Source organism: Hemitrygon akajei, chromosome 1, assembly GCF_048418815.1.
Source record: "Hemitrygon akajei chromosome 1, sHemAka1.3, whole genome shotgun sequence".
Taxonomy (NCBI): domain Eukaryota; kingdom Metazoa; phylum Chordata; class Chondrichthyes; order Myliobatiformes; family Dasyatidae; genus Hemitrygon; species Hemitrygon akajei.
This window is the reverse complement of record NC_133124.1, coordinates 27,138,981-27,163,313: the sequence shown is the minus strand read 5'-3', so window position 1 is coordinate 27,163,313 and position 24,333 is coordinate 27,138,981. Positions and strand designations below refer to the sequence as shown.

The window sequence follows — 24,333 nt, the reverse complement described above, 5'->3', positions numbered from 1 at the left end:
GACAACGCATCCGTTTTGAGATATGGGGCCCAAAACTGTTGACAGTACTCCATTTGCAGCCTGACTAGTGTCTTATAAAACCTCAGCATTATCTCCTTGCTTTTATATTCTATTGCCAGTAATTCAGTACTAAATTATTACTTTGTTAGAGCCATCAGCAGTTATGCCAATTCTATTTTAAATACTGGTATAGCAAATTAAATTCAGGTCCACTAAAATAAATGGTAAAACTCTATCTAGTCCTTTCAGAAACCTTAATGTTTATTGTTGTTAGAAAGTCTTGGACTCTCCATAAGACCAAAAAAACATATGAACAGAATTAGGCCATTTGGCCCATTGAGTCTACTCTGCAATTCTATCAATGCTGATTTCATTCTTCTGCCTTCACCCCGTAACCTTTGATACCCCTACAAATCAGGAATATATCAACCTCTTTTCTAAATATACCCAATAACTTGGCCTCCACATCTGTCTGTAGCAATGAGTTCCACAGATTCACTGCCTTCCGATCATAAAGAATGTAAGAAATAAGAGCAGAAGTCGGCAATCTGGCCTGTCGAGCCTGCTCCGCCATTCAATAAGATCATGGCTGATCTGGCCATGGACTCATCTCTACCTACCTGCCTTTTCCGTATAACCCTTAATTCCCCTATTATGCAAAAATCTATCCAAACTTGTCTTAAGTATATTTACTGTGGTAGCCTCCAATGTTTCATTGGGCAGAAAAATCCACAGATTCACCACTCAGCTCCTCCTCATCGCCATCCTAAATCTACTCCCCCGAATCTTGAGGCTATGTCCCCTAGTTCTAGTCTTAGCTACCAGTGGAAATAGCTTTCCTGTCTCTATCTTATCTATCCCCTTCATAATCGTATATGTTTCTATAAAATCTCCTGTCTTTCTTCTGAATTCCAGCGAATACAGTCCCAGGCAACTCAATCTTTACTCATAGTCTAACCCCCTCATCTCTGGAATCAACCTGGTAAACCTCCTCTGCACCACCTCCAAAGCCAGTATATCCTTCCTCAAGTAAGGAGACCAGAACTGTATGTAGTACCCCAGATGCAGCCTCACCAGTACCCTGTACAGTTGCAACGTAACCTCACTGTTCTTAAATTCAATCCCTCTAGCAATGAATGCCAACATTTCATTTGCAGCCTTAATAGCCTGCTGCACCTGCAAACCAACTGTTTGTGATTCATGTATAAGCACTCCCAAGTCCCTCTGCACAGCAGGATGCTGCAATTTTTACCATTTAAATAATAATCTGTTCTTTCAAGTCAAGTCAAGTTGCTTTGATTGTCATTTTGACCGTAACTGCTGGTACAGTACATAGTGAAAACGAGACAACGTTTTTCAGGACCATGGTGCTACATGAACAATACAAAAACGACACTGAACTACGTAAACCATCAAAAAAACTACACTAGACTACAGACCTACCCAGGACTGCATAAAGTACACAGAACAGTGCAGGAATTACAATAAATTATAAACAAGACAATAGGCACAGCAGAGGGCAGTAGGTTGATAGTCCGATGGCTTGGGGAAAATCTGTTACATAAATAAACAGCTGAATGGCGGCGTCCGGGGATTCTATCCATTTCTGTACTCACGCCGAGTATTTCGTTGCCACAGATGTAATCCAATTTAATGTCAATTGGAGAGCAGTATGGACGGGAGAGCCGGCCAGCTAGGACTTGCTTTTTTCCTGGCACGGACTCCTGCCCGCTCTCCTCGCTTCCGTTTCCTCGCACACTGCTTACGCTGTTCCCGCCTCTGGCCACCGGCATCAGGCGACTCTGAGGACTGCAGGCCTGATTCCCTCAGCAAGCAGACATTGGAGAGCAGAATGGACTTGAGGGCCGACCGACTAGGGCTTACTTTTTTCCTGGCATGGACTTCGCTTCCGCTTCCTTGCACACCACTTAATCTGTCCCCACCTCCGGCCACTGGCATCAGGCGACTCTGTTGTGAACCCCATAACTGGGTCACTTACCAGCAAAGATAGAGAGGTCTGCTGAAGTCTGATGGTACTATTTTTAAACGTTTTTATTTATAAAAGGGGCACAAAAGTAAGGTTAATACAAACATTCAGATAATATACGTCGTCAATACTCAATCTAAAGCGCGGGTATAGTAATAATCAACAATAAGAAGTAGCTCTATCGTTTGTCTAGGGGTAAAAATATTGTCCGATGGAAATATCAAAATCTCTGGAGTTCATGCAGGCTTTTAGCCTTTTGGGGACCGCTGGGTTTCACGTGTTGGAGAGAGAGAGAATTTTTGGTGAGAAAATAAACTTGCCAGCCTTCTGGACTCAAATCGTTGAATTGGGAACATGGGTTCCCCGTTGTCAGTTCGAAGTCCTTTTCGGTGTTATCAGCCACTCGCTCCCTAGGCTAGGGGAAACGAACCACACGTGGCTTCCAAATAGCTTCCCGTCATCACGGGAGCGATGAGCGATGGTGTCTCCTTCTGATGCGTCGCTGGGCACTGCCTCCTGCAACCCCCTCTTTTATCCTGACCTGCAGGGTTGCAGACGTCAATCAAGGTGGGGCAATACAATCCCCACCCACATTGCCCGAGGGGGTACACGTAGTCCTGATAGCTGGCACGTAGCATAGAGTCGCAATCCACGCAGGTGTCTCTAAGAACAATGGTCAAATCCGTTGCGTTGTGTCTCTCTCTCTTTTCCTGGGTCCAAGACCCGAATTAATAGCGATCTTGCGATTCTCAGGAAGGAGGGGGCTGGGATCATAACAACTCCGAAGACTTTCTTTTCTGTGCTAAATGGACATCCCTCTATTCTGATGCAGTGCCTTCTGGTCCAAGACTTGCCTACTATGGGAAACATCCTCTGCACCTCCACTTTACCTCAGCTTTTCAATATTAGATAGACTGTAGTTCTGAACTAAGGATAAAGAAAACAATAACCTCCAGTGTACCTGCCATATCCCCCTTGGGAGCGAAGTTCATTTTAAACTGTAATGTCCCACTTCATTTTCATATATTAAAAATTGAGTGACTGGAAGGCAAGCAGAGAATGGAGCCAAACTATAGGTCAAATATCAGAAGGTTTATAAAACCATAAGTTATTGGAGCAGCATTAGGCCATTTGGCCCATCAAGTCTGCTCCTCCATTACATCAAGGCTAATCCAATTTTCTTCTCAGCCCCTAGAACCTTCTCTCTAGACCATAAGACATAGGAGCAGAATTAGGCTATTTGGCCCATTGAGTCTGCTCTGCCATTTAATCATGGCTGATCCTTTTTTTTTCTGCTCCTCAACTTAAAATCTCCTCTAAGAATTCCAACAGATTTTTCAAACAGGATTTTCCCTGAAGGAAACCATGCTGACTTTGTCCTATCTTGTCCTATGTCACCAAGTACTCCATCACCTCATCCTTAACAATTGACTCTAACATCTTCCCAACCACTGAAGTCAGGCTAACTGGTCTACCTCTTTCAGAACCCTAAGGTTCAGTTCATCTGGTCCGGGTGACTTCTATACCTTTTTGGTCTTTCAGCTTTTTGAGCACCTTCTCCCTTGTAATAGGAACTGTACCCACTTCTCTTCCTACACACTACAACATCTGGCACACTGCTAGTGACTTCCACAGTGAAGGCAGATGCAAAATACTCATTTAGTTAATCAGCCATCTTCTTGTCTCCTGTTATTATTCCTCTTACCTCATTTTGTAGCGATCTTATGGACCTATATCCATTCCCATCTCTCTTTTATTTTTTTACCTATTTGAAAAAACTTTTTCCACTTTGATATTATTTGCTAGCTTGCTTTCATATTTCATCTTTCCCTTCTAATGATGCTTTTAGTTGTCCTCTAGGTTTTTAAAAACTTCCCAATCCTCTATCTTCCCACTAATTTTTGCTTGTATGCCCTATCTTTTGTTTTTACATTAGTTTTGACTTCCCTTGTCAGCCACAGTTGTACTATTTTATCATTTGAGTATTTCTTCATTCTTGGAATACACATGTCCTGCACCTTCCTTGTTTTTCCCAGACATGCTGACATTCCTGCCAGCAGCTCCTTCCGATTTACTTTGGCCAACTCCTGTCTCATACCACTGTAATTTCCCTTACTCCACTGAAACACTGCTACGTTCAGCATTCAACACAATCATCCCTCAGAAACTGATTGGAAAGCTGAGCCTACTGGGCCTGAACACCTCCCTCTGCAACTGGATCCTAGACTTCCTGACTGGGTGACCTCAGTCAGTTCGGATCAGGGGCAGCATCTCCAACACCATCACACTGAGCACAGGGGCTCCCCAGGGTTGCATGCTCAGTCCACTGCTGTTCACTCTGCTGACCCATGACTGTGCTGCAACACACAGCTCGAACCATATCATCAAGTTCGCCGATGACACGACCGTGGTGGGTCTCATCACCAAGAACGACGAGTCAGCTTACAGAGAGGAGGTGCAGCGGCTAACAGATTGGTGCAGAGCCAACAACCATCTCCCTTCAGTTTCCCCCTTCTCCAGCCCCTTATCACTCTTACCTGTCAGCTTTCCAGCTCTTTACCCCTCCCCCTCTCCCGGTTTCACCTATCACCTACCACCTTGCACTACTTACTCCCCTCCTCCCCACCTTCTTACTCCAACTTTTCATCTTTTTTGCCAGTTCTGATGAAGGGTCTTGGGTCAAAACATCGATTGTTTACTCTTTTCCATAGATGCAGCCTGGCTTACTGAGTTTCTCCAGCACTTTGTGTGTGTGTGTGTTGCTTGGATTTCCAGCATCTGCAGATTTTCTCATAATTATTTATAGATGGTGGATTCTTGATTCAGAGAAAATAAACTTTTTTTGTCTTAAATTTCTTGTTCTTGTTTTTCCTATCCAGGTTTTCATATTCATCCAAATTACATTTGCAACGAATATCACAAGAGCTACTGCACATTCCATAAACAGTTCCCTTACACTTTCTCAGTCATGTTTCTGTTGCACCTTTCAATAGTTTTTGAAATTCCACCATTATTGCATTCCACTGTGTTAGCCCTAACATTGCTCTCATTTCATCAGAGGAAGTCCTAAAGTTTATTAATTGTGAACTATATAGTTTTGTTGTAGGTCTACAATTATATACCAGATCTCGTATTGCAGAACACATGAGTGTTTTTTTACCACATTAACCCAGACCTCTCAATTTTTATGTTATGTCATGAAGTAACTGTGTTTTCTGTTACAAATATATCTAAATTATGTTTTAATGGTGGCTGTGGCAGAGAATTTTGCATCTTGTGACAAAAAAATTCATACTTTTTTTTACATCAGTTTTGCTTCAATCTCTAGTAATCTTGAATTGAAGCTCTTAACCAGCTGAATGTCACTTTGGTATGAAAGCAATTGGAGCTTCCTAGATCCAATTTTTTAAAAATTTCTTAGTACTCAAGTTCTACAAAAGCTCTCAGAAATGTCAATTAAATAGTGATGTAAAACATAGGTATCTACAGCACATTACAGGCCCTTCAGCCAACAATATTGTGCCAACCATGCAACCTACTCTAGGAACTGTCTAGAATTACCCTACCACATAGCCCTCTATTTTTCTAAGCTCTATGTGCCTATCTAAGAGTCTCTTAAAAGATCCTGTTGTATCCGCCTCCACCACCGTTGCTGGCAGAGCATTCTATGTACCCACCATTCTCTGGGTGGAGAACTTGCCCTTGACATCCTCCCTGTGCCTATTTCCAAGCACCTTAAAATTATTCCCCCTTGTGTTAGCCATTTCAGACCTGGGGGAAAAGTCTCTGGCTATCTCTTCATCTTGTACACCTCTATCAGGTCACCTCTCATCCACTGTTGCTCCAAGGAGAAAAGGCCAAGACTTAATGATCATATGAACTGCTAAGATTAAATTTCTTAATGTATGAGGTAGCTACATGTTTTTAACACTCCGGTTTTACTAAGGGGTGGTGTCGTTTTGGGTTAGAGACTTCCAGAATTTCAATAACGAAGTTATTTTTCCTGCAGGACCTTTGAGAGTAAAGGTATTTGTCATAGCTATAAAGTTATCTATAGAAAGATGCATGGGGGAGGGGCAGGTAGTGTTGAGGAGGCAGAGAGTCTGCAGAAAGACTTAGTGATAGATGGAATGCAGTGTAGGGAAGTGTTTGGTCATGCACTATAGTAAAAGGAATAAAGGTGTAGACTATTTTCTAAATGTGGAGCAAAATCAGAAATTGGATGTGCAAAGGGACTTTGAGAGTCCTTGTGCAGGATTCCATAAAAGTTAACTTGCAGGTTGAGTTGGTGGTAAGGAAGGCAAATGCAAAGTTACGATACATTTCAAGAAGACTAGAATATAAAAGCAAGGCTGTGGTTTTGTAAGGTATTGCTCAGACCACTTTTGGAGTATTGTGAGCAGTTTTGGGACCCTTATGTAAGGAAGGATGTGCTGACATTGGAGAGAGTCCAGAAGATATGAGAATGATCCTGGGAATGAAAGGGGTAATGTATGAAGCTCTGGGCTTGAACTCACTAGTGTTTAGAAGAATGAAGAAGATCTCATTGAATTGTATCAAATATTAAAAGGTCTAGATAGAGTGGACGTGGAGAGAACATTTCCTGTAGTGGGTGAGTCTAGGACCAGAGAGCACCGTCTCAGAATACGAGGACCTCCCTTTAGAACAGAGATGAGATTTCATTAGCCAGAGGATGGTGATTCTGTGGAATTCATTGCCCCAGACAGCTATGGAGGCCACGTTATTGAGTATATTTTAAGTAGAGGTTGATAGGTTCTTGATTAGTAAAGTTGTCAAAGGTTAAAGGGAGAAGTTGTGAAACTGGGTTTGACAGAGATAATAAATTAGCTATGATGGAATGGTGAACAGATCTGATGGGCTGAATGGCTTAATTCTGTCTCATGGTCTGTCTTGTTACTATAGGCTAAAACTACAGAAGGCAATATATTACCTGTCCAAGTATCAATAGAAGTGATTGTTTGTCATTACTGAAGTATCTCAAAACTGATGCTTAATAGTACATACACACTGTTGCTACTTGAAGCAATTCATATTCACCCTCGATATCAATTTCTCAAAATGTAGATAACATTCTCTGTGATTCAGATTAATTTATTTATCACATGTACGTCAGAGCATACAATGAAAGTGTAGTTTGTGTTAAGAACCAGCACAACTCGCAAGTGTCAGCACACATTTCAGCACCAAGATAGCATGCTTGGCAAAAGCAGCAAACAAGCCCCGTTCCTCCCAACTGCAGGCAGCAGGGGCCATTAGGGAGAATGCTGTGGTTGACATGGACCAGTTGGGCCAAATAACCTGCTTCCGTGCTATATTCCTCTGACTATGAATATGCTGTCCAGGCATGCAAACATAATGCCTGAGATGTTTGTGCCCTCTGTAATCTTGCCCAAATGACTGTTGACTTGTTACCATATAGTTCAACGTGAGTAACATCACAGCTGATTTCAAGTCTGATCTTGCCCATAATTAACAAAGTTACTTTTCTTTGGAGGCATTTAAATACATTTGGGAGAATGAATGCTGGTTTGTTTTCATCCTTCTGTCTTACCCTCTTTCCTTTGTTCATAACAACCTTGTTAGATCAGTTTTTATCTGATTAAGTGAATATCTAAATATATCTGTTTGTGAATGATCAGAACAGATACTGAAAATAAACTTTAAAATAAGTGGTGAAATTATTTTCATCAATGTACACAGGTATCATTTTGTGAACTTTGCAGACAATATGAAGATACATGGAGGGGCAGATAGTTTTTGAGGAAGGACAGCAACTACAGAAGAACTTGGATTAGGAGAATGGGCAAAGAAGTGGCAGATGGAATATAGTGTCAGTAAGTGTCATGTACTTTGGTAGAAAAAATAAAAGGGTAGACTGTTTTCTAAATGGAGATAATATTCAAACATCTGAGGTGCAAAGGTATTTGTGAGTCTTTGTACAGGTTTTCCTAAAGGTTAATTTGCAGGTTGAGTCTGTGGTGAGGAAGATAAATATGATATGAGCATTCATTTCAAGAACACTAGAATATAAAAGTAATGGTGTAATGTTGTGGTTTTGGTGATGCTTCACTTGGAATATTGTGAGCAGTGTTGGGCCCATTATCTTAAAAAAATGATAAGGTGATGCTGGAGAGGATTCAAAGGAGGTTTACAAAAATGATTCCAGGATGAACGGCTTGTCATATTTTAAAGTGTTTGATGGCTCTGTGCCTATCACTAGAATTCAGAAAAATGAGGGGTGACCTAATTGAAAGCTATCCAATGGTGAAAGGCCTTGATAGAGTGGATGTGGAAAGGTTATTTCCTATAGTGAGAGAGTCTATGACCAGAGGACACAGCTTCATAATGGAGGGGCGTCTTTTTAGAATTTCTTTAAACAGAGAGTGGTGGATCTGTGCAATTTGTTACCAAAGGCAGCTGTAGAAGCCAAGTCTTTATGTCTATTTAAAGCAGGTTCATAGATTCTTAATTGTTCAGGGCATGAAGTGATATGGGGAGAAGGTAGGAGATTGGGGCTGAGAGGGAAATCATGAAATGTGCGAAGCAGACTCAATGGACCATATGGCCTAATTCTGCTCCTATAGCTTATGGTCTTATGTTATCTGTGGATATTGTATGTATTGTACGTTCCGTCCATCTTAATCCACTATATTTTTTTAAATAGGCCAATTTCTTTCTTTTTCAATCTTTTATTGAATTTTTCAAAAACAGATTCGTAACAGTCATAATAGTACAAAGGGAGTGAGATTACATTGTTGGCAGTTAACACATGAGTAAAAACTATAGGTAACAGTATATAATAGACCTCCCAAACCCTAAATATAAACAGGATACCAGAAAAAAAATAAAAAGATGGGGGGGAAAAACCCCCAAATTGAAAAAACAAGAAAAAAATACTGAACACAACTAGAAAAAAGCAAGCTGGGCTATTCTATTACATCCCAAAAAAATTATTAGTGTCATCAACTCCGCTCCTCTACTCAAATTAATAATATAAAGGAATCGGAAAAGGTCAAATTACATTCTGTGAAAGTATTGGATAGAAGGCCACGTTTCTTCAAATTTAACCGAGGAATCAAAGGTACCACTTCTAATTTTTTTCTAAATTTAAACAGGATATGATTTGAAAAAACCATTGAGGTGTAGTTGGAGGATTTATCTCTTTCCAATTCAATAAATAGATCTTCTAGCCATTAAAGTAGCAAATGCAATCATCCACCGAGCTGAAGAGGGCAGATCAATTATTGGTAAGCCAAAAATTGCAGTAACAGGGTGAGGATGTAAAACAATATGCAAAACTGTAGAGAACTGTGTCAAAAATATCTTTCCAAAATTTTTCCAAAAGAGGGCAAGGCCAAAACATATGAGTTAGAGAGGCTACCTCAGAGTGACAATTATCACAAATTGGATTTATATGTCCTTCTGGTTGGGCATGTTAACAAAATTTATCCAGGCACTTAATTGGAATTGAGAGAGAGCTTTAACATCCTCAGATCCATGATATCAGTTGGATTTCATATCCAACTGATATCATGGAAAAAATTTTAGGCTTATCAAAAGGGTTGAATTGCAATCATCTATAATATGATTATGAATATACAGCCAGATATATCCGATAAAATTAAAAATGAATGGGAGAAGGAATTTCAACTTTCTTTACCTTTAGAGAAATGGGAAAAAAAAATTCAATTAGTTAATTTTTCTTCTATGTGTGCTAGACATACGTTGATTCAATTTAAAGTGGTACATAGGGATCATAATGTCTAAAGATAAATTAGCTCGTTTTTTGCCAATTTCTATTATCTGACTGGAAATATGAAATGTGAAACATGAAAAGTTAAGACAAATATTGATTCTGTCAAAAGTAGGTCAATGGAAAAAAATGTACAAACCATTAATGCCATACAGAGTTGACAGTGCATCTTAGTGTCATGTTTAATTAATATTTATATTTTAATACTGTATATAATAAAACAATTATTGATCTATTCTGTATTGTAACAATTATGAATATTAACAATTTGGCATCAGAAATTATTGAATCATAATGCAATTGCAAGTTTGATCCATTGATCAAAAACAATTCACTGTATTTTTGTATTGCCCTCAATACTACTATAAGAAATATTGTCTTGCATTCTTCCAAATAATGAATGTTAATGCTGGTAAATGAAACACTTTTCCATTCACCCAATGTAAGCATGGACCACTCCAGAAACAGGTCCTCGTACTTAGCCCAGTTTTATGCCATTCCTTTTTGCCCATTATTCCTTCATTTTTAATACTAATTTTCTACTATTTACCATGTTTTTTGAATATCCTTATTTCCCAACTAATTATACATCCAGCTCTCATTTCACATTCTCCTTTCTTTCTGCCCTTACCTGAATTAATTCTGATTTTTATATTATCGGAGTGTAATGGATTCAACTTCTTCAAGCCAAAAACATTTCCAATGTGTCTTGATTTTTCAATTATTTTAAACAGCAAAATCCTCAGCCACCCCTTCTATCCCCTTCTATCCAGGCACTTAATTGGAGAGCTTTAACATCCTCAGAGCCAATAAGCTTTCTTCAAGCAAACTAAAATTTTCTCATAATTAATCAACTAAATCTACAGTTCAATCATTGTCCCAATGTTACGTAACCCCGTAACCAGGTAACTTACCAGCAAAGATAGATGGATCAGCTGAGTCGGATGCTACTATTTTCAAACGTTTTATTCAAAAAGGGTACAAACGTATGGTTAATACAAAACATTCAGATCATATACATCGTCAAAACTCAATCTAAAACACCGGTGTAACAATAATCAATCAGAAATAAGCTCTATAGTTGTCTAGGGGTAATACTGAGTCCAATTGAAATATAAAGAGTCACTCAGAAGTTCGCAGGCTTTTCCCTTTTGGGAACCGCTGGGGTTTTCACGTTGTAGAGAGAGAGAGTTGATTTAGAAAAGATAAACACTTGCCCGTTGTCTTTACAGAGCAAATCCTTGGAATCAGGGGAGCAGGCTTCCCCGTTGTTAGTTAAAAGCAGTCTTCCGTTGGTCCTAGCCACAGATTCAACATTTGGAATCTAACGCACGTGGCTTCCTTCAAAATGGCTTCCCGCTCCCACGGGAATCGGTATCGTGCTTCCTTGGTGCGTCTGAGGGTTCCCCCCCCTCAGACCCTCCTTTATACTTCTTCACGGGATCGCAGGTGTCAATGTCGTTGCAGGTAATGCGATCTCTCTCTCAACCAGCCCACTTTGCCCGAGGGCTTTTCACGTGGTCTCCATGAGACAATAGTCAATGTCGCCGTTATTCTGCTTCTTGGGAGAACGTGGTCTTCAGCACGTCTCTTTCTCTCTTGGGTCAGTTGACCCCCCCCCCCCCCCCCGACTAGGGCTCTTGCGATTCTCACAAAGGAGGGGGCCGAGGGCATAACACCAACTAGTGCTCTCCATAGACTTCAGTTATATAGTGAATATAGACAGGTTTCTGGCAAAGCCTAAGAATGTGGCTGATGCACCATAAATCTATTTTAATATTGGAGCATTTTATTTCAAACATTACAAACTTATTATGAAGTTGGAACACTTCAGCTCAGAGTGCCCTTATTCAAACTGAAATGGTGGCTTACTGGAGCTCTGCAAAAGTGTTTGTTCGTAGCAAATCACGAGAATGCTTGTTGGCACTGGTATTTGTTAAAACATAACACTGAAAAGATAATCCATTCTCTTGTACAAAATCTATCCATTAAACTGTTTTATTTTCTTATCACTTTGGAGTTGTGTTCACTTCTTATGATGTATACATTAGTCATTTTTTGCTTTTATTCCCAGTAATATCAGGTCTCGAACACTAACGCCACCTAGTGGAACTAGAAGTACTGCAGCAGCAGGCTCAGTGAATAGAAAGACCCACAATGCTGAGAATTATGTAAGGTAGGGTGCTGTTTAATTTCATGTAACTTGGAAGGAAAATGTTCTGTGACATTTATTTGAAGAATTATTTTTATATCCAATGTGAACTATAGTGGCAATTCTCCTGTTTACTTTGAAACACACATATAGGTTTGGGTTTGTGGGATTTTCAATGTATTGGGAGGAATAAAGGCAGAAAATAATTTGTGAAACCTACTGGCTGTCGATGGAGTAGCAGCGTTTTTATAGTTGCTCCTACTCTACTTAATTTACCGTTTCCAACTTGTTTTGAATACTTACTTTTAAACATAATATTGTTTTACGATGAGGGGCACCAAAGCTACTAAAAAAAGAAGAGGATCCTTCTATAACTTTGAAATCTATTATGGAGAGACTTCAGAAGCATTAAAAAATGAACTTTCAGAGGAGTTCCAGCAGAAGTTCCAGCAACTCAGCACTGAATTTAAACGAATGGATGTAAAATTGGATTCTATTCAAAAAACTTTAAGTGAACATGATAAATGGATAAAAGAGAATGAAGACACTTTGACGATGTTGAATGCAAAGATTGATGACCTGGAAAAGATCTGTGATAAACAGTCAAAGGTGAATGAAAAATTAAGACAGAAGATTATCAACTTAGAAAATAGAAGCAGAAGAAATAATTTACGAATTCTGGGTTTTAAAGAGTTAATGAAAGGCAATCAGCCTTCAGAATTTTTTGCAAACCTTTTGGTTAACTTATTTCGGAATATTTTAAGATCTCCACCTAAAATAGACCGAGCTCATAGATCGCCAGTACCAAGACCTCCTCCAGAAAAAACGACCCCATTCAGTGATAATTTGTCTTCACGGCTTTCAAACAAAGGAACTTTTAATTTGTGAATCTCGTCGGAAAGGTATGATTGATTACGAAGGCCAGAAAATCAGAATAGTAGAGGATTTTTCACCCAAGGTGTTGAATGAATGCTTCAAGTTTAAAAAGGTTATGTCAGAATTGTATAATAAAGGTTTTAAGCTCTCTCTTCATTACCCCGCTCGTCTTAGAATCATTTTGAAAAATGGCTCTCAGAAATGGTTCCATTGGACTCAAGAGGTGCAGGATTTTTTAATTTTGGAATCAGTATCAGAAGTTTAACTGTTCAATAATTCCTTCCATAAATCTATATTACATCTGCCTGATGGATCCTTTTTTTTTAAGAATCAGCAGTCTAACTGTTCATTATTTTATTTTATGAACAATTGTCTTTTTTTACTTTTGCCATACCTTCGTATCTAATTTTTTTGTATTTCTTTACATAGAAAATTAAGGATTTAACATCAGTAAGTTTTTATTGTGTTAATACTTTCCAAGTTAATATGTTCTGAATTTTCTTAGTTTTTAATATTTTATACTATATTTTTTCATGAGGTTTTTATTAATAAGTTTAATTTTGCTCTGTTTTTTATTGTGTCTTGTTGGAATGCAGTCAGCCTTGAAATCTCTTTGGAGCTCAGCCAGTAGATTATTTTGGGAGGGTAATGTTGGTAGGTTTGGCTGTCGACTGCCCTTTGGTCGACTTTCTCTCTTTGGGTGGGAGGGTGGGTTTCTTTTGTATCAGTTGTTTGGTTCTCTTTGTTGCTTGGTTACTTTATCTTAAAGCTCACTGTTTGGATTTAATATACTTTCCAGCAGTTTTTATTATAACCTCTCTTTAAAGTAATATTTAAAATGGACCATACTATTAATTTACTTAGTTTTAATGTGAAAGGATTAAACCATCCTGTGAAACGTAATATTAAATTATATTAAGAAATTGAATGTCTCCGTTTTTTTAACAAGAAACACATGTTTGTAAATGTGATAATTTACATCTTTTCAGCCATTGGAAGGGCTTATCTTTTCATTCCTTCTTTCAGGCTAAGGCCAGAAGAATTTTGATTCTTATAGACAATTCAGTTTCTTTCGTTCAACATAATGTAGTGTCTGATACAAATGGGCATTTTGTTATAGTGTCAGAGAAATTAGATAATAAATTAATGGTTTTTGCTCATTTGTTTACCCCAAATATAGATGATCCAGGTTTTTTTGAACGCTTTTTTCCCGCTTTTACCAGATTTAAGTCTGTATTCTCTGTTTTTAGGAGGAGACTTCAACTGTTGTTTAGACCCTGTTTTAGATTGCTCATCTTTTAAATGATTGACTTTTAGTAGATCTGCTTCCCTTATCCAATTTTTTTTAATGAAATGTGATATTTGGCGCTTTTTGCATCCAACAGATAAAGAGTATTCACTTTTTTTCTCTTGTTCATCATATATATTCTAGGATTGATTATTATTTTGTTGATAGTCAATTGATTCCATTGGTTCAATCCTGTGAATATAAAGAAATTGCTGTTTCAGATCATGTTCCTCTGTTTTTATCTTTAAATCTTCCGGGTGTCTCCCAAATAAACAGATTCTGACATTTTAATCCAACTGTGTTATCTGATAAGGATTTTTTTAAATTTTTAGAGAGACAAATTACTCTTTTTTTTTGAAGAGAATATGCTAGAAGAGACTTCTAGTCTTATTTTTATGGGATGCTTTTAAGGCTTGTATTAGAAGACAAATTATTTCTTTTACCGCAAGTGTTTTTTAAAAAAAAAGCTAATAAGGAGAGGATTGAATTTGCCAATCAGTTGAAACAATTAGACCAAAAATATGCTTTGGCTCCAGATCCTTTTTTATATAAAAGACTAAGATTAAAACTAAGTACGATCTGCTTTTAACTTATCCAATTGAAACTCAACTTTTTAAAAGATAAAAGTCAGATTATGTTCATGGAGATAAAACCGGTAAACTATTGACTAACCATTTAAAGACCTTTATAGTTAAGTGCCAAATTAAAGAAATTTGTAAAGCTAATGGTGATAAAACATCTGATCATTTAGAAATAGGCGATACTTTTAGAGAATTCTATTCTAAACTTTGTAGTTCTGATCCTCCTAAAGATAATACTGTAATGAACAATTTCTTAGATCGATTAAACATTCCTACACTTTCTGATGATAATCAAAAATTGTTGGATCAACCCATTTCTTATGAGGAAATTGCCAAGGTTGTTCACTCTTTGCACTTGGGGAAGGCTCCGGGTCCTGATGGTTTTTCTGGAGAGTTTTACAAGGCTTTTTTCCTCTTTGCTTATACCTCACTCATATTTAGTCCTTTCAGACTCTTTTAAATTAGACAGGTTGCCACAATCTTTTTATGAAGCCTCTGTTTCGCTTATTCTTAAAAAGAATATGGATCCAACTGAATGTTCTTCTTATAGACCAATTTCCTTCCTTAATGTTGATACTATAATTTTATCTAAACTTTTGGCTCGTAGGATTGAAAATATTTTGCCATCTATTGTTTCTGATGACCAGACTGGATTTATCAAAAATCGACACTCCCACTTTAATATTCGTCGTTTAATGAATGTTATTTATTCTCCTTCTAAAGCGATATCGGAATATGTGATATCCTTAGATGCTGAGAAAGCCTTTGATCAGGTTGAATGGAATTATTTATTTAAAACTTTAAAAAAATTTAACTTTGTGCCTGATTTTACTCAATGGATTACATTACTTTATCTAGCTTCCTCCGCTCAGGTTCTTACTAACTCTCAGAATTCTAAACCATTCAAACTTCAGTGTGGAACTAGACAAGGTTATCCTTTGAGTCCTTTGCTTTTGATGTGGTCTTAGAACCTTTAGCTATTGCTTTCTGGGAATCTAATGATATCACTGGTATTTTAAGGAGGGGTATTACCCACAAAGTTTTGCTTTATGCTGAATCATTTCTAATGTGGAGTCTTCTTTACCTTACGTACTTTCTTTACTCTTCTGCTTTAGTCAGTTTTCAGGATATAAACTTAACTTTCATAAGAGTGAACTTTTTCCTTTGAATAATTTGATATTAGTTAATACTAACCTTCCTTTTAAAATTATAAGAAATCAATTTACCTATTAACAATTACGAGGAATTATAAATTCCTTTTTAAAGAATTTTTTTACACTTTTGAATTATGTTAAGAAGGCACTATCAAATTGGTCATCCCTCTCTTTATCGTTGATTGGCTGAATTAATTTTATTAAAATGAATATTTTGCCTAAATTTTTATATTTATTTCAGGCCATACCTGTTTTTATTCCTAAATCCTTTTTTGATTCTCTGGATTCTGTTATGTCTTCTTATAAATGGAAAAATAAAATTTCTCGATTAAATAAAGTTCGTCTTCAAAAATCTAAAAAGAATGGAGGTTTAGCCTTACCCAATTTTAGGTTTTATTACTGGGCAGTCAATATACGAAATCTTAGGTTTTGGTTATATTAATGGAGAGAACTGTCTGGTCTGGGTTTCTTTAGAAGCTAATTCTGTTAATAAATTTTCTATCATTTCTCGGATCCTCAATTCCTTTATCTTTAAGTCATTTAACTGATACTTTTGTAGTTAAACACACTTTGAGGATTTGGGTACAATTTAGAAAATATTTTGGTTATTGAGGTTTTCACTTTCAAGTCCCATTTTTTTCTAACTTTTTTTAAACCTATGACTGATGTAGTTTTTAAAGAGTAGAATAGATTGGGTATTAAATGTTTTCAAGATTTGTTTGTTGGAGATAGTCTCTCTTCACTTGAACAACTGTCAGCTTAAATTTACTTGATACAATTTTTAATTTGAAACTCTTCCATAATGGATCTATATCTAATATTTATGGTATGTTGTTGGGAATGAGAAATATTCCTTTAGACAAAATTAAAAACCTCTGGAAACAAGATTTACAGATTCCAATTTCTGATGATACTTGGAATGAAATTTTTTAATTGGTTAATACCTCATTGTTATGTACCCGTCATTCCCCATTCCCTTCTATAATTTAAAGTGGTTCATAGGGCCCACATGACTAAAGATAAGCTGTCTCGTTTTTATTCTGATATACCTCCCTATTGTGATAGATGTAACAATGGAGAAGCTTTACTAATTTATATGTTTTGGACCTGTCCAAGTCTTGAAAAATATTGGAAGGAAGTATTCCAAACTTTTTCGGTGCTTTTTAAAGTGAATCTTAAACCTAATCCTTTAACTGCCTTATTTGGTATTGTTGGAGGAAATTATATTATTTTGGAGACACATGATTTGCACATTTTGGCTTTTATTTCTCTTATAGCCAGGAGGGCATTGTTGCTTAAGTGGAAGGATGCCACTCCGCCTACTCACTCATTGGTTACATGATGTTATGTCATGTTTAAATTTAGAGAAGATTCAATGTTCAATTTCTGAACCTAGACAAGATTTTTTAACATTGTGGGGATCTTTTTTCCATTATTTTCAAAATCTTTGATTTGCTATTAAGCACAGATGTTGGCTAATAATATGTTTTACTATATGATAAGGGTCTTTTCCTTTTCTTTCTTTTAACCAAACAGCTGGGGTTTTTTCTGGTAGTGGGTTTAGATTTTTTTTTGTATCTCTTTTATCTCTTTTCAATATTATGTTTAAATTTAATTTACATGGATATGAGGTAATGAGACAATATTTGTGATTACAATAAATTGTAATCAATATATATTATATATCCTACTGTTCTCTGTATTCTTATGTAAGAAATCAATAAAATATTGAAAAAGAAAAAAGAAAGAAGAAAATAATTTGTAATATTCAAGGAAATGCTGCAAATGTTTATAGTTAATTATGTCCAACTTCCAAATTGTGAGATGTGGATTCCTCTGGCAAGGCTAGCATTTGCTGAGTAGTTGTGCATTGATTTTATTAAACTAAAGTCACATATGTGCTACTGAAGCTCTTTAATTTTTTTCAACATTAATATTGGATTTTGGAAATCCAGAACTTGTATCCAACAACTGTGTAAAGAGAAGTGCTAGACATATGTATCTATATGGCTTGAAGGTACTCCAGGATCTTGTTTCTTTTGTTCATACTTTAAGTTTATATTTTTGACATGTCACTTTTATATACTGAACCTGGTCTAGTTTGTTCTTGTCGTATGTACAAAGTACAGTGGAAAAACTTGTCTTGTATAACATTCCTACGGATCAATTCATTAAAATGTATTGAAGTAGACAAGGTATTACAATATCAGAATGCAGAAAAAAAATCATTACAGCTACAGAGAAAGTGCAGTGCATGTAGATGATAAGGTGCAAGATCACAACGAGGTCAATTGCAAGGTCAGGAATCCACCTTATCCCAGTACGGAACCATCAGTAGTGTTATAACAGCGGAGTAGAAGCTGTCCTTAAGCTTCGGATGGTACATACGAAAGGGGAGAAAAGAAGACTTCGAGTGAGTGGAGTCTTTGATTATGCTGGCTACTTTACTGAGGCAGCAAAAACAATAGGAAAAGTCCACGAAGAGGGGGGCTAGTTTCTTGCAATCACAGGCACAGCAGTTCCCATACAAAACAATTGTACATCCAGATAGGATTCAGATTCAGTTTATTGTCATTTATAAACCACAAATACAATGCAGTTAAAACATGAGACAACGTTCTCCGGAATGATATCACGAAAAAGCACAAAACAAACTATGCAAGAAAAACCACATAACGTTTGGTAATCCCCAATCCAGAGTCCGGAGAGGCTGCTGTGTATCGATATCGCGCTTTCTGGATGCTTTCTGGGGCATCAAAAGAACAAGGTAGAGTGCCTTAGTTTCCACCTCCCAGTGTCTCTGACATCTACCTTCATGAAGTGCTTCAAGAGGCATAAAATACATTCAACCCAGCTGCCAGACAACCTTGGCCCAGTGAAATTTGCCTACTGTCAAAACAAGCCTATGGTGGACACAATCTCAGTTGCAAGAAAAAGTTTGTGAACCCTTTGCAGTTACCTGGTTTTCTGCATTAATCCCATAAAGTGTGGTCTGATCTTCATCTAAATTTTTCATTAAAGCTGTGTACGCCATTTAAATAGTCATAGTCAAAAAAAGGATGTGAACCTCTGGGATGCCCTGCCCTATAAAAAAGACATACCAAGTCAGGTTACTGACAGAGCTTGCTCTTCTTAAGAAAGATTTGTTTAAGTACATCACTTAAGAGCAACTTTCAGAGGACCTTAGAAGAAGAATTGTAAAGATGCATGAAAATGGAAAAGGCTACAAAAGCATTTCTGAAGACCTGAGTATTCATCAGTGCACAGAAAGAAAAGTTGTCTACAAATGGAGGAAATTTCAGTATTCTTCCTACTCTCCCAAGGAGGGGTGTCCTGCAAAGATCATACTAAGAGCACAATGTGCAATGCTGAAGAAGATGAAAAAGAACCCAAGGGTAACAGCAAAAAAACCTGCAGAAATCTCTAGAACTTGCTAAAGTCTTTATTCATGTGTCCTATAAGGAAAACACTGAACAATAATGATGTTCACGGAACAACACCACAGAGGAAATCACTGTTCTCCAATAAAAGCATTGCTGCACATCTTAAGTTTGCAATAGACCGTTTGGATGTTCCACAATGCTTCAGGGACAATGTTCTGTTGACAGATGAGACAAAAGTTGAACTTTTTGGAAGAAATTTAGAGGAAAAAGGGCACTGCACACCAACACCAGAACCTCATCCCAACTGTGAAGTATGATGGAAGCAGCATCATATTTTGGGGCTGCTTTACTGCTTCAGGGTGTGGACAGCTTGCAATCATTGAGGCAACAATGATTCACTATCTTATACAATATCTTGTAGCAAGATATTTTGCAGAAGAATATCTGTGTAGCAGCCTGTCACCTGAAGCTATGTTAGAAGTTGGATGTTGCAACGACAATGATCCAAAACAAAGGAGTAAATCAACAGCAGAATGGTTTAAAGAGAAGAAAATTTGTGTTCTTGACTGGCCAAGGCAGGCTCCAGACCTTGACCTAATTGCTGTGGCATGACCTAAAGAGGGCTATTCATGCAAGGTATCCCAGAAATATTGATGAACTGGAACAGTTTTGTATGGAGGAATAGTCTAAAATTCTTTCTCGCCGTTGTGAAAGTCTGATCAGCAGCTATAGGAAACGTTTGGTGGAAGTTATTGCTGCTATAAGAGGTTCTACCAGTTCATAAATCCAAGGGTTCACATAATTTATCCACACACAAAATGCTGGAGGAACTCAGCAGGTTAGGAAGCATCTGTGGAAAAAAATAGTAGTCCATAGATACTGCCTGGCCTGCTGAGTTTCTCCAACATTTTGTGTGTGTTGCCAGCATCTGCAGATATTTTCTTGTTTGTGATTTGACTTACTTTTTCCAACCTGAACTGTGAATGATTAAACAATGTGTTCAATAAAGCCATGAAAATTACAATTGTTTGTGTGTTATTAGTTTAGGCAGATTGTGTTTGTTTTTTTATTGTGACTTAGATGAAGATCAGACCACATTTTATGAGTAATTAATGCAAAAAAAGTGTTGGCGCATGTCCAAGTGGAAAAGGCATCGGTTTAGTGATCTGATGGTCACTGGTTCGAGCCTCAGCTGAGGCAGCACGTTGTGTCCTTGAGCAAGGCACTTAACAACACATTGCTCTGCGACGACACCGGTACCAAGCTGGTTGGGTCCTAGTGTCCTTCCCTTGGACAACATTGGTGGCGTGGAGAGGGGAAGGCTTGCAGCATGGGCAACTACTGGTCTCCCATACAACCCTGCCCAGGCCTGCGTTCTGGAAACCTTCCAAGGCGCAAATCCATGGTCTCACGAGACTAATGGATGCCTATAATGCAAAAAAGCAGGTAATTTGAAAGGGTTTCACAAATTTTTTCTTGCAACTGTATTTCTGGAAAATCTGGACAGTATAGCCGCCTACATCAGACTATTGTCTATTGACCACAGCTTTGCCTTTGATACTATAATTCAAAGCAAACACATCATCAAATTCAAAGTTTAAAGTAAATTTATTATCAAGGTGCACCCTTTATATGCTTTCTTCACGATTGCACTTGTCTGCTGGGCCAAGGCCAGGTCCTATGCAATGATAACACTAAGGAATTTAAAGTTGCTTACCCTCTCTACCTCTGATCGTGGACTTCCAGTTTCTTGCTGACATTGAGTGAAAGGTTGTTCTTGTGGCACCAGTAAGATTTTCAATCTGCCTGTTATATACGGATTTGTCACCAGCTTTGATTCAGCCAATGACAGTGGTGTCGTCAGCAAACTTAAAGATAGCATTGGAGTTGTGCTCTGTCTTAGAGTCATAATATAGATCAAGTAGAACAGGGGACTAAGCACACAGCCTTGTGGTGCATCTATCCTGGTGGATATTTTGCTGAAGATATTTTTGCCAATCTGAACTGACTGGACTCTGAAAGTGAGGAAATCAAGGATCCAGTTGCACAAGGTGGCATTGAAGCCTAGGACTTGGAGCTTATTGATTAGGTTTGAGGGGATGATGGCATTGAATGCCAAGCTGTAGTCATTGAAGAGCATCCTGATGTATGCATCTTCACAGTCCAGATATTCCAGGGGTTGAGTGAAGAGCCAATGAATAGCATCTGTTGTTGACCTGTTGTGATGATAGGCAAATTGGAGCGGATTCAAGTTGCTCCTCTGGCAGGAGTTAATATGTTTCATCACCAAGCTCAAAGCGCTTCATCACAGTGGTGGTAAGTGCTACTAGGCAATAGTTATTGAGCAGGCTACCATGTTCTTCTTAGGCACTGATATAATTGAAGCCTGTTTAAAGCAGGTGGGTATCTCAAACTGCTAAAGTAGAATCAGTGAACACATCAGCCAGTTGAATAGTACAGAACTTCAGTACTCAGCCAGGTACCCCGTCTGGCCAGGATGCTTTCCTTGGGTTCACCCTCTGGAAGGATGTTCTTACATCAGCCTTAGAGACTGAAATCACAGGATTGCCAAGGGCTATGGAAGTTCATGAAGATACCTCCATGTTTTGACAGTCAAAGTGAGCATAAAAGGCATTGACCTCATCTGGGAGCAAAACCTATGTCACTTGGGTTCACTTTGTAAGAGGTGATAGCATTCAAGCCCTGCCACATCTGTCAGCACCTCCCTCTGCAATTGGATCCTTGACTTCCTGACCAACAAACTGCAATCAGTAAGGATAGGCAGCAATACCTCTACCATGATTATTCTCAGCTCTGGTACTCCACAAGGCTGCGTCTTCAGCCCCCTACTCTATTCACTCATTGACTCCGGCCAGATTCTGCTGTAACTCCATCTCCAAGTTTGCACTGTAGTCACTGTATCTCAAATAGTGATGAGTTGGAGTACAGGAAAGAGATGGAGAGCTTAGGAGCATCATGTCATAACAACGTTTCTGTCAATGTCAGCAAGAGCTGGTCATTGACTTCAGGAAGGGAGAGGTGCACATGCTCCTGTCTACAATAATGGTGTAGAGATTCAGAGGGTGGGAGCTTCAAGTTCCTAGGAGTGAATATCACCAATAGCCTGCCCTGGTCCAACCGCATAGACATCACAGCCAAGGAAGCTCACCAATACTTCTACTTCCTCAAAAAGCTAAAGAAATTTGCATGTTCTTGTCAACCCTTACCAATTTTTTATCAATGCGCTTTGAACAATACTTAAAAGAGATGTGCTTTCACTGAAAAAAATTAATTTTTGATCTTAATGATCATAAATACTGGAATATATTTACACTAAGGAGATTGGGAATGATTATGGATATGTCGATGTAAGTTATTGAAAAATTAATATTTGACATTCTGACTTATTTTTGAAATATTGCATGATGAAGTGTGCTATTCTGTAAATTCATTGATAATAAATTATACTTTTCCTTTTCAGAAACAATATTAAATCAGGTTTGGACACAAGAGATAGTTCCTTGACCATAAGTGATGGCAACGTAAAAGGAAACATCAGAAACTCACCTGGTCAACAACTGCCAAGATTTTGTCATCAATGTGGAACCAAGTATCCTGTGGAAGGTGCAAAGTTCTGCTGTGAATGTGGAATGAGAAGGTTGATGCTTTGATCATATAATATGAATATTTTCCAAAGAAATGATTAGTACAATTTTCAAAGCATTTTCATAAATGAGCATTGCACTGTTCAACATTACAAAAATTTATCCAAGATCAAAATACATCATTTAAAGACAAATTACAATAACTAAAACAATAGAGCAATCTTTGAATTATATGCAGTGCAATATAAGCAATTATGAAATTGTTTTTTGTAAAATTGCAATTCACATTGTATCGGGGTGCTTGTTTTTCCAATTGGCTGCTGTACATTGAGTAGTCTGCGTAACAGAGAAATTCCTCTGTTTATCAGGTGAAAGTAAAATTTAATATCCTTTGGTGATTTAATAGAGGTACAATGAAATGTAACATTTGGAAAATGTATTCCTGATAAATATGTTGCAGCTCAGTTGTTCAAATATAATGGCAAGTTCATCATTTCTTGAGTACAGTATAAACTTGATAATGCAAATAATACATTGCTCAGCAAATTATGAAAATGGATTGTATCAAATGTAGTGAAGTAAATTCATTCTACAAAAAATAGGAATAGGAGAAAAATGTCAAGATGAAAGCATTCACTTTACCTCTTGTATCAGTTTAGTTTACACACATCACTTCGTCACAAACTATGCTGAATATTTGTATGGCTGCTGCAAATTATGCATATACAATGCCAATTTAGGGCTGTTATGTTGGTAAATGTCTATGACCAGCTTGTTGGGTAGATAGCCACTTTCTCATTTGGCAAGGCATTTTAACTTCTGACACTGAAAATGTAACTGCATGATATTGTGGTGTGAAAGTAAATCTACCTATATGCAGATTATTGTGACAATGCAGGATTAAGATTTAAGGTCCTCAAAAACAAACATTTATACAGAAACAGATTCTATACTGGTACAAGCTTACATATATTTGGTCATTGTGCTGAATCACATTTCTCTTGTAATTAATTGTTAGAAATTGCAATTTAGTGTTCTGTTAGTACCAGTGTGCAGTGTTTATTCATGTAACTAGAGATGTTTTATGTAAATAATCTGATATTTCTAAATATCAAAAGGTAAACCCAATGATATTGAAATGTTAAAACACTCAGCCCTGCGGACCTTTTTGAATAAAATGAATCCTGAAAATCATCCAGCAACTCTTAAATATAGAAAGAAGACAATATCGATGTTTTCTTTTGTTCATGATTTATATTTATTTGAATTTGTTATCTCAATGTAATGAAAGTTCACCTATCAGAAAGAATCTTTTTTTATTTTTGTTTTTGGAATCTCTAGAAATAGTTATTTAGGGTTCCAGTCCTGATCTGATATGAATCATGAATCAGAAAGTTATGGATCATACAGTACATTGTTCCCAAGATGTAAGAATGTATTGAAGCTGGCAATCATTGCAGTACTGGGTTCAGTAATCAGTGGTGCTGACTTACTTTCACATGAGACTTTCAAGGACGTGTTAACCTTCTCAGG

At 37.5% G+C, this 24,333-nt stretch overlaps 1 protein-coding gene across 3 annotated transcripts in view; it reads left to right on the top strand.

Annotated features, from left to right (window-relative positions):
* The window catches only part of zc2hc1a (zinc finger, C2HC-type containing 1A), a 67,744-nt gene extending 43,750 nt beyond the window's left edge, over window positions 1–23,994 (top strand). For all 3 annotated transcript variants that reach the window (XM_073040047.1, XM_073040037.1, XM_073040056.1), the window contains 2 exons: window positions 11,836–11,937; window positions 22,677–23,994. In XM_073040047.1, coding sequence (XP_072896148.1) covers window positions 11,836–11,937; window positions 22,677–22,866 — 292 coding nt within the window. In that variant the 3' untranslated portion in view covers window positions 22,867–23,994. The remainder of the gene's footprint in view (window positions 1–11,835; window positions 11,938–22,676) is intronic.
* The last annotated feature ends 339 nt before the right edge of the window (window positions 23,995–24,333 follow it).